At 37.6% G+C, this 11,028-nt stretch overlaps 1 protein-coding gene across 3 annotated transcripts; it reads right to left on the bottom strand.

The window, feature by feature from the left end:
* Positions 1–3,866: 3,866 nt before the first annotated feature.
* Positions 3,867–9,745, bottom strand: LOC103702977 (isocitrate dehydrogenase [NADP]-like). Of its 3 annotated transcripts, none has more exons than XM_088722471.2 (16): positions 9,533–9,745; positions 8,753–8,796; positions 8,487–8,596; positions 7,522–7,559; positions 7,331–7,408; positions 7,175–7,228; positions 6,993–7,094; positions 6,255–6,340; positions 6,036–6,139; positions 5,784–5,852; positions 5,576–5,691; positions 5,375–5,409; positions 4,993–5,135; positions 4,511–4,633; positions 4,220–4,385; positions 3,867–4,131 (listed from the first exon to the last, which is right to left on the bottom strand). In XM_088722471.2, the coding sequence occupies exons 1-15, from the start codon at positions 9,579–9,581 to the stop codon at positions 4,292–4,294; spliced, it is 1,245 nt and encodes a 414-aa protein (XP_088578597.2). In that variant the 5' UTR covers positions 9,582–9,745; the 3' UTR covers positions 3,867–4,131; positions 4,220–4,291. The 3 variants fall into 3 exon arrangements, with proteins under 3 accessions (XP_088578597.2, XP_008783873.2, XP_089787039.1); XM_008785651.6 differs by having other exon boundaries at positions 4,296–4,385; XM_089930913.1 differs by lacking the exons at positions 3,867–4,131; positions 4,220–4,385 and having other exon boundaries at positions 4,625–4,743.
* Between the last annotated feature and the right edge of the window lie 1,283 nt (positions 9,746–11,028).

Below are 11,028 nucleotides of genomic sequence, written 5' to 3'. Positions count from 1 at the left end.
AGGACTGAAAAGTAAGTCATGACTTTTGCTTAATTGACACGAAGAATAAACAAACACATCATTTTCTTTATTAAAAGACAAATTTAAAGAACGAAGAACTCGGAGAGAAAATAGGCATAGCAGCATGATCTTGCCACATTGATGCTAGATGAGAGACATGAGTTGAAGCAGCAAATATGGCAGGAGCCAACTGAGTGGCATCATCAAGCAAGAAGCAGTCGATACAATTCTTAAGCATTCCCTAGAGAAGGATTTGGGCGTGGTGAGGTCCTTCACAACAAAATGATCAGGATGAAATTCAAAAAGGCATGAGTTATCACGAGTAAAGTGAGATAGATAAAAGATTTTTAGTTATTTGAGGCATATGCAAAATATTATTAAGCCAAATAGGACGAGAAGAGACAATGAGAGTGGCCAACTATGTTTATAGCCATTCCTGAACCGTCCCCTATGTTGACTTGCTCTGGGCTACTGTGTACCAAGTAAGGTCATTGGCAATAGCAAGATTAGCTTGTGGCGAGTTGAAATCAGCCTGATAGGATCGGTCAAAGCAGAGGTAATACTTTAAAGCAGTATACGCCATACTTCCGGCAGACTTGACACCAAATTTTGCTATGGGGTGATTGCATGCAAGCAGCTGTGTGCGTTGAGATAGGCTTCAGAGTGTTGTTCTTTTGTATGAAATTGGCAGTAGGTGGAATTCCACCCATGGGAGAAGATATATTGTATGCATGGAGTCGCATTTGTACATTGTAACAACCCAAGACCACACCCAAAATGACTAGCCAGAAAGTATTATTTGGGCTCCTTGATCCTGTATAAGTATCCAACATCTATCCAGCAAATAACCGATGTGGGACTAAATACACGCCCGCACGGATCCTCACATACTCCATCCGTTCAAGCCATGACGTTCTCGTCAGGCTAAGGGTTCATATCTATTCATATCAAATCACAAACACCCCGATTGACCCGTGGTCAGCCCCAATGGATCCGTGCTACAGTGTCCCCTAGTCCACATAGGTTATAGACCGGGTCCGCTCTGATACCTTTTGTAACAACCCAGGACCTCACCCAAAATGGCTAGCTGGAAGGTATTATTTGGGTTCCTTGATCCTGTATAAGTATCCAAGATCTACCCAGCGAATAACCGATGTGGGACTAAACACACGTCCGCACAAGTCCTCACATACATCATATTGCAGTAGAATGCCGTGTAACTCTATCAAAGCTTGCAGCAATGCCCATGGTGAGAAGAGTGGAGACAAGGTGCTCATACTTGGGTCCAAGCTTGAGTAGTATCGGATGGCGAATATTTGCAAAAGCCCCTTGTCGACTAATAGCAGCTAGAATGTCTGAGAATCTATTTACTTTTTGTAAGTAATCTTTCATGGAGAGTGAACGCTTATTAAGGGCATTGAAGTCGATCATAAGCATGTTGTATCATACTTCACTTTGTATGGCATAGAGCCGGAGTCCCACAACATTTAGAAATTGCAAGAGAGACGCCAATACCATGTAGAAAAGCAAAATAGAATTATGAAGTTTTTTTCAACGTATTATTTTATTGTGCTTCTATACAGTTGCTTGCAATAGTAATAGATACAAGGATGTAAATATATAATAATAATTCAGAAAATATACTCAGGAAGTTCTATAAGATTATGGAGATTCCACGAATATCTCAAAAATATACTATGATGATTTTTTTATTCAAAAAAATACGATAATGGGTTCTCGATACTTTGCTAATTTCTTGAATATGCTTTGACAATCACTTAAATATTTGGCTGCATAACTTCAGAGATTTTTTTAAAATTTATACAACAAAAATAATGAACAACTTTCTTCTCTAGGTTTTCGGGGTCTGCGTTTTAATTCGCGCCATCCGCCTTTACGAATCTATAAACAGTTTCATGAGTTGATATCGTAATGGTAAAAAATTGTTTTTTAAACTTTGGGTTCGGATTTTCACTTTACCACATGTACTATCTGTATCGCGCCCTGGCGGCCAGACCTCCGATGTGCACGCCCAAACAGATGAAACAGAGGCATTTGGCGGTGAGGATGCCAAAGAGAGAACCAAATCATTTATAATGGAACCCCTCTCTTATCTAAAATAGCAAGAGATAGTAGCATTTAAACTAAAATTCACGATCACCAATCGTTGCTTTCTAAGCATCCTCAAGATATGCGCCCGTATATTACTCGTTTGGCTTGTAAAAAAAAAGGGAAGAAAAAAAATATAGTCAACAAAAAAATAAAAAAATATTTTTTGTTTAATTGAAAATTGCAAATGAAAAAAAAAACAAAAAATAGCATTTTCATGAAATAAAATTTTACGTTTAATGAGAAAAAAATCAAAAAAGTATAAAAAAACTACTTTTCCGCTTGTTAGAAATTGAAATCTTTTTTTTTTAAAGCATCTTTAAGCCATCAAAACTCATAGGTACAATTTTTTTCTTTACTAAAAATATAATAAGTATTTTATTTTTTTTAGAAAATTAGATGCTCGATCAAACATGTGAACTGTGCTACTTTCTCATCATCAATAAAACATACAAAAATTATTTTTCTGAGTATCATATTTTCAAAAAATATTTTTTTAAAAAAAAATATTTTAATTAAAAAAAATCACAAACTAAATAAGTTTATAGGTACCAATCTACCTTATTCTTCCTCGAAATAACATGAGGAAAGCAAAACAATGCCTGCTGCTGCTGTATAGCTCCATATACGCATAACATGATAGCATTGTCCAATTTTCACCGTACTTTGAGGTCCCAACATGTTGGGTTCTTGTCTCCAGTCCGAGGAGAGAAGTTATACATTAACCAAAAAAAAAAGAGTTTTAACACCAAAAAGGTATCATCAGCACCCCATATATATTATTCTTTATACAAAACCATCCGCTCACTACCAGTTTTTGAAAGAAAAAAAAAACAATCAAATCCATATCGATGCTATTATAGTTAACACCTTAAACAGAGAAAACAAATAAAGAACAGAAGTTTGATAGATTGCAGAAATGCCACCTAAAATGAATTTGGACATATGCGTTTACACACCCAAAAATCATCGAAAATCAACAATGGTAAATGATCAAAAATATCAAACCAACCAAAATTTGGTTAATTATTCATATTGTAATGCTTAAAAGTAAGATGCTCCATACCAACTTAGACCGAACGATACGGAGTGTACCATACCATACCGGTTCGGTACCGATATATAATACGTCCGACACTCGATACGTTAAAAAAAACGCCATACTGTACTATACCGATATTGTACTAGCGTGGCACCGGTACGAAGTCCAGTATTGAGACGGCGAACCTTGTTTGGAAGATTTACATCCGGCCATTTGTTATTCATATAGGAAGTCACATGCAAATAGTTGGTCCCTAAATTTAATTTTCTAAAAAAAAAATCAGAAAATATGATGGTTAATTGTAAGAACAGCCATAAAAAAAAAAAAAGTTATTTTATGTAAGAAACCGCTCAAATAAATGCTGATATATTTTCAAGTTGACATCATGTTAGTGTAATGCACGAAAAATCCAATTTAAACAACTCAATTCTTTTCCCTACCAGATATACCAGTTTTCACCCCTCCAGACCTCATTCACCAAATATGTATTTGATCCATAAAATTCAAACCAAACTCTACTGCAATGGCCAATTAGACTAAATGGTCACTTGACTATAGTTTTCCGTGTTGCTTTCCACCGCTCCGTGGAATAATTTTGTTTCAGAAGAATCTTATGGCTTTCAGACTCATGAAGCTACTCCTCTAGTAGTTACCAGGAATAGTAATACAGAGAGAACCTCATAAACAAGCTCAATCAATGCTAAAGCTAACAGGATGAGTCCAATCTCCTCAATTTTGAGGGTGCATCTATTATTTGTGCAAGTTGAAAACAACCAGTGGATTTAAGCTCAGAAATAAGATAAAAGTATTGGTCATGTACTAAAAGTTCAAGCACAACGCACATGATTGATTGTGAATTTGGAACCATAGTATAATTGATGGCTAATAACAAGATTTGTTAATTATTGTCTGAAGATATATAGCCTCCACATAACATGATAATCAAAATCCTTTTCCCCACAGCTCCAACCTAATCAGACCTGCAACCAACATTAAGCAACATCAAATTAGTTGATACAAAATCGAATGACCTAGACACACCCCAAAAAGAATTACTAGAGCTGATACCACAATGATGCTGAATCAAAGGACATCTTTCAAAAGACTATTTCTGCTTAAATCCTATATTGTGTGAGGGGTTTACAACTTTGATTTGCCAGGAAGTCTTGCCCTCAGTTCTTCTGCCACCGCATCAATAAACTCTTCAGTGTTCAGATACTGATCTCTTGTAACCCTGCAGGATTATTATGAAAAAGGAAAGACGGGTAAATTTCGATTCATCAATTTTCACTTGATTGAACCAAATAAGAAAAGAGTAAATCCCGGCAACCACACAAGTAATGACAGGTAAGGATGTACTTGGATCCAAAAATGAGGAGAGCGAGGTCTTTGGTCATCCTTCCAGACTCCACGGTTCCTATACAAGCAGCTTCAAGTTTTTCAGTGAAATCAAGCAGCTGGCCATTGTTATCTAGCTTCGCCCTGTCCAAATATTCACCACATAGTGGGTTGAGTAGTGTCATTAAACAAATATCACACAAGCCAGCTGCTTATTAAACAGACAGAAGATAGCCGCCTTTTGGTTAATTCGACTGCAGGCAATAGATTAATGAGAACGAAGCATAAAGATAGCACCTCAACAAATGACAGATTAGTGATGATGATGAATAAGACAATGACAACAATGAAGATGATGATGATGGGAATAAAAGACGAAAAAAGTGACATTATAGCCATCACTTGCAATCACAAGAAAATTAAGGAATAATACTATTCAGATTCTGCTATGGTAGAAATGACCATCATTTGATTCGATAGAAGGAAAGTAGAGACTTTCATACCTGTGCGCAAGCCCACGTGACCAGGCAAAGATTGAAGCAATGCTATTTGTACTAGTTTCACCTCCTTTTTGGTGAACCCGGTAATGACGCGTGACTGTGCCATGTGCAGCCTCAGCTTCAAGTGTTTTCCCATCAGGGCACACCTAAACAAGATGCAAATTCCTATCTTGAGGTTCCATTTCAACAAGAAGCACATTTCATTGTTTAGAGACCATCAACCTTTTTACTGGTTCAGGGGTACACAGCCTGCAATCTGTGTCACTAAAATCTCAAGCATTCTAATTATTCTAAGTACTTTAGCATTTATTTTTACAATTTTATGAAATGATGAGAGAAATATACACACCAGCATGCAGATCTCATATGTTCAGGGTATACATACCAGCACTGATGTCATCAATCCAAGAGATCCAAAACCTGCAGAAACAGAAAGAAACTTGTTCTGGAATTAGAACATATGGCTTCCGTGATTTAATTTTTCTAAGGCTAGACATGGTTTATCAACATAACTTTCTATAGATACATACAGTGCCCAAGAAAAATAAAGAATTCTACTGAAAATGAAGCGGAATAGAGTTCAAACCTTGAGCTAAGAAATCACTCTGTACATCTCCATCATAGTTCTTGCAAGCCCATACATAACCACCTTCACTCTTAAGTGCATAGGCAACCATATCATCAATAAGACGATGTTCATACCTACCAAAAGTTAATAGCACATGAGAGACAAACAACTAAACTTTCGCAAACACCACTAGTTATGAGTAGCCGAGTCAGTGAATATAGCTCACCATATTCCTGCAGCCTCATACTTTGATTTCCATTCAGGTTCATATACCTCTTGAAAAATGTCTTTAAACCTGCAGTACAAAAATATGAAAACAAAGGGCAAAAAAGAAAAGAGTAAGCACAGGACAGATGACAGTGAAAAAGATACCAAATTTAGTCAGAACTGAACTATCATGGGTAAAATTACAGTGTGATGACTATTTGATGAAGATAACTACTAATACAAGTGCAGAGTGATAAGGGATGGGACAAACCTTCCATCATACTTCTTCAGAATTGTATTTTTGGTGCTAAGGTAAAGTGGCCACCTTTTCTGGTAAGCCATATTCATTGAAGCCTCAGCAAAAGCGCGAATGGACTATAAACAATTAGGTGACAGGAAAAAAAGATCTCAGAAACAAAAAGATGCTAATTCAGGGTCCACAAAGTAAATATATAACGATTGCAATATATATGACTTGCAGCATGCATACCTCATCGGTGTTGTACATAGACAAGGCCACTCCACCAGCACCAGTGAAGTTGAACACCTCTAGCTCAGCTTGCTCTTCTTTCCCCTCTGGACATTCAGGCACATGATAAAATAGAATTTAACTAAATTCAAAAATAGCAACCAAAATAAATGAAAGTTGATGTTCTAGCAACAAAACAGAGTTTTTGTTGGTAAGTCTAACAAAACAGACTTTAAAGTACTAAAAGATAAACATAAAAGAGGCATGGACAATGTACTGTCAAAGTTTAATATTCACTGTGTCATAGCTTGGGTATTGAAGGAAAAGAAAATGCCACCTAAAAGGAATAAAAGAAAATGCCAAACCTAATATGGTCCGTATACTATATTTTAATTATTCGCTTTTCTGCATTACAAAATTTTTACAAAATCACTTTCTTCTTGGTCCAGCACTTCTTTGCAGGCTTCCTAGGTGGCACTGTATGTTGGTTGGGACATGGATATCTAGGTCACGACCTTGGTTCCCAAGTCACTGCTCACAATTTGATAAAACCCCTCGCATAGAAATACAGAAAAACACTATTAAGTAATATAAAAAAACAATACACACAAAACTACTGAAAACCAATGGTCCCCACTATCTTGCAGGCTTATCAAGTCCAGACTTCCAACACTGAATATGCAGCCTCAAAACCACATATGTATAGACAATTTTTTGAATAACTTGGAGAACATTTAAATTAATGGCAAATGCACTTACCAAATACTAATTTTAGCTTTCCAGGTCCTTTAATAACTGCATCAGTTGCACGGTACTGATCACCGAAAGCATGTCTTCCAATGCATATGGGTTTGGTCCATCCTGGAAATGTTGCGGATAAGAGAGAGCAAAGGAATGCGTGCATAGCACAAAAAAAGTATAATATGACATTTTCTCAATACCTGGAATAAGCCTTGGAACATTTTTGCAGATGATTGGCTCTCTGAACACGGTGCCTAAAGAAATAAAAGAAACAAAATAGATTACAATAAATAACATGGTTAATATGACTTCAGTGAGTGAAAATCAAAACTATATCCAGGTAAGTCATCACATACCGTTCAAAATGTTTCTGATTGTCCCATTTGGACTCTTCCACATAGATTTTAGGTTGAACTCCTTCATACGAGTTTCATCTGTTGGAATGGAAACCACAAGGTAAAAAACAAATCCAAAGTCATGAGAAGCATTTGTGCCTCCAAAAGTTTATATATATATCAAAACATCCATTCAATTGGTTCGGCATTACCTGGTGTTATTGTTGCACATTTGATTGCAACATTATACCTACAATAGAAAAATAGCAGTGTAAGCTTGATTTAAATTTACCAGTACAAAATCGTGGCAGCAGTCTAGAGAATATAAGCTACTGAAACTATGAAAATGAGCAATTAAGATACCAGCGTTGAAATCTCTATGAACAGAGACATGGAATTTTACTGTCAATCTTTCCATTAAAAGATCTGTTTAAAGAAGTGATAGACCCTCAACCCAAATGGAGAATATGTCTAGTAGTCCATTCGTTTCTTTATAAATCACAAAACATGATTGGAAGCATGGCTTTAAATCCCGGCAGGATGGGGAGGCATCCCGGTCATCCTATCCGGTTCTTGTGAGAAAAGAGAAACTAGGACAATGCATGACTCTGAAACCCATCCATACAGGTAAAGAAGAAGAAAAAAGAAAGAAAAGAAAAGAAAAAAAGAAGAAGAAATGGGGGAAAAGGAAAGAAAATAATGAAGGGAGAAGGGGAAGAAAAAAAACGAAGGAAAGAAGAAAGAAGGGAAAGGAAGAAGAAAAGGCAAAACAAGGGAAAGAAGGGACAGAAAGAAGGAAAGAAAGGAATGAAGAAACGGAGAAGAAAAGAAAGGAAAGAAAGGAATGAAAAACAGGAAGAAAAAGGAAAAAGAAACAATGAAAGAAAGAAGAGAGACAAAGGGTATCTACCAATAAGCTCGACCTGGATGGTGAAACCGGGCTGCCCCCATCCACAGGATTTAAAAATCTTGATTGGAAGAAAGCTTTAGCTAATGCTACAGGTATTCATTCACACACTTAACTAGCAAAGGCATATTATTATGAGAATACTACTAAGTACAAGCCAATTGCACTACTGAGTCTAAAGAGATAAGACACAAGAATGTTTGAGGAAGATGCATCAAAGAATGGAAAAATTACATGATTAATAGGTCATAAAAAGAGCATAATGCTTACTTAAGAGTAGCTTCAGCACTTTCAACTGTAACTTTGTCATTTGTAGCATCGCGATTGGGAAGTCCTAGGTCAAAGTACTTGATATTCAAGTCCAGAAATGGGAAAATAAGCTGCATGATTCATCAAAACATCAGATCCAGAAAACGTGATCTTAAATCTGGCAACGATAACAAATACTCATCCAAGCAAAAAGAAAGGGCGGAGAAAATGGCAAGCAAGAAAGATGAAATAGAAAAGCCAAGTACGATATTAAATTTATCGCCCACCTTATCCTTGATTGATTTCCAAATGACCCGAGTCATTTCATCCCCTGCACCAAAGAACCAAACAGATGAAGCCAGTAATTACCAAATATGTGACTTGCAAAAGCCATATAAACATAGTACATCCTTCGAATCAAAACTATTATTTTGTCCCAAGCAAAAAGCTTCTCAGGATACTTAAACAAAATATTCCGTGATTCTATAATTTTATAATAGGAAAAACATTTAAGTTCATCGAAACATAAGTAATGAAAAGCATATTGAACACCAAAAAATTGGCGCCGCAGTTATGTAATATATGCATTTTATTTGCGTATGCACGTCAAATGATTGATAGATACATGATCTTTTGACCTTGCAAGCGGGCAATAAAATTCTCAAGACAATATATACTCTTAAAATATGTTAAATTGCAGAAAATATTCTCTCCATAATAAAGTAGCATCGCAGTTAACCAACAGCCTTCAATTTCGCAGGGGTGGGGAAGGTTTTGCACGTTTAAACGCCAGTCCTAGCAAATTATATCATCATCTAATAACAAAATGGTTTTCTTTGATAAAAAATCCACAATATTTTCCGACGAAGTGTCCGAAGTAAGAATTTACACAACAGCGGTTTTTAATCATCTGAGACAGCTTATCAAACACTTGAACAAGAAAAGAAAAAAATGTGATTTTGGAAACTTCACAGCATCAGATAACTATGGACATGTAGTTGATGCATCGAGATAAGTAGAAGCGCATAGATCGCGGAAGGGGAGGAAGGAGGAGAGTTGGTGCTCACCGTCCATCTCGACGATCGGGTTCGCGACCTTGATCTTCCCCAACGCCATCTCTGGGAGAGAGCTCGTGACACGCGAGAAACGGCAAATCGAAGAGCGAAGGGGGAAAATCCGAGCACGGAAGGGGAACGCAGTGGGACACCGAGGAAGCGCTTATATAAGGGCCGCGCCGGCCGGCCGACGGATGGCAAGAGGGATTTGGCGAAGCGACCGACAGGTGCCTGTGTATCTAAAGGCCTAGTTTTATTGTCCAGCTGTGGGTCTGGGGCACGTGGCAGTGTGTGATCTGTTCATTGTAATATTATATCTTTCGGTTGGTGTGGCTAATCTCGTTTACTCGCGATTGGATTGGACTGGATTGGCGTGCAAAACGAGCGTGTCGGGTCTGGTCACACCACGAAGCCGTACAAGCCATCAATCACGACCGCCTATTGTCCTGCGTATCAAATACGCATCTCGATGCATTATTATCAAAATAAACGGTTGTGATTGATGCAAGGCACCGCCACGCCGTGCACGTCATGTAGGACATGAAAGACGCCGCCGATACGGTAGACGCGAGAAGCAAGTGTAAGCGCCCTAGTTTAGATGGACTCGGGCCCCTTTGAGTCAAACTGGATCCAGTACAGTTGTTGGGTCCCATTGTGGTTTGTTGGTCCCGAAGATAAGACACCGTTGACGTGAGGCTGTGACCAGCCTACTGAAAATGACCAACCCGTGTGTTTATCCAGAAATAAAATAAAATATATTTATATACATGATCATGTATTTTTATATATTTTGTATATTTTTATGTAATTATATGTTAAGGGGTAATCATGGCTTGGTGCTTGTTATAATTATATATTAATGGGTCATTTTGTGAAGAAAAAAAAGAGAGCCTAGAGATTAGGTTTTTATTACCTAGTCATATTACCAGGAACATAACAAACCACCAGTGTGGAGCTATTTATCCTTCAAGTTATTTTTTTTAATATGTCATCTCAGTCTTGGTATGAAAATGTCATTATAGTCCTAGTATAGAGTCCATTCTCCAAGTGTCTAGTGGGAAGCTATGAGCTGATTGGATCCAATCCTTGGCCCTTATATGCTGTCCTTAGTTCTTGCCTGATCTACAGAAATGACCCAGAGAGATGAATGAGGGCTTTGCCACGGGCTAGGTCTCTTGGCTAGCTCGGTATTTCGCACAATAAACTAGCATATTTGGGTGATCCATCGAGCCGATGCAATTCATAGCCTAGTTGCAGCATAAAACACCAATGCTGAATCTCCTTGCCATGCAACAAACCATCGTTGCAGAGCTTTTCACTTTTCTCCTTCTCAATGATGTTATCGTAGTCCTAATCCGTTCTCCAAGGTTTTGGTGCGAAGCTAGGAGCTAGTTGGTCCCAATCCTTGGCCCTATTGTTTTGTCCTTAGTTCTTGCCATATAGATGTAGAGGACTTTGCCATATGCCAGGTCCCTTGGCCAGCTCGCTATTTTGCATAAGGAATGAAC

This window comes from Phoenix dactylifera, chromosome 5 (genome assembly GCF_051530095.1).
Source record: "Phoenix dactylifera cultivar Ajwa chromosome 5, Ajwa_hap1_PhDact_Kaust_v1.1, whole genome shotgun sequence".
Lineage (NCBI taxonomy): Eukaryota > Viridiplantae > Streptophyta > Magnoliopsida > Arecales > Arecaceae > Phoenix > Phoenix dactylifera.
The sequence above is the reverse complement of the archived record's forward strand: the minus strand, read 5'-3'. Positions and strand labels throughout refer to the sequence as shown.

Coding starts and splice junctions, on each gene's coding strand:
- LOC103702977 (XM_008785651.6), bottom strand. CDS start 9,581: ATGGCGTTGGGGAAGATCAAGGTCGCGAACCCGATCGTCGAGATGGAC. Junction 5,853..6,035: donor CTGAAGAAGTATGATGGAAG/GTTTGTCCCATC, acceptor TTTGTACTGCAG/GTTTAAAGACATTTTTCAAG. Junction 5,692..5,783: donor TATGAGGCTGCAGGAATATG/GTGAGCTATATT, acceptor AACTTTTGGTAG/GTATGAACATCGTCTTATTG.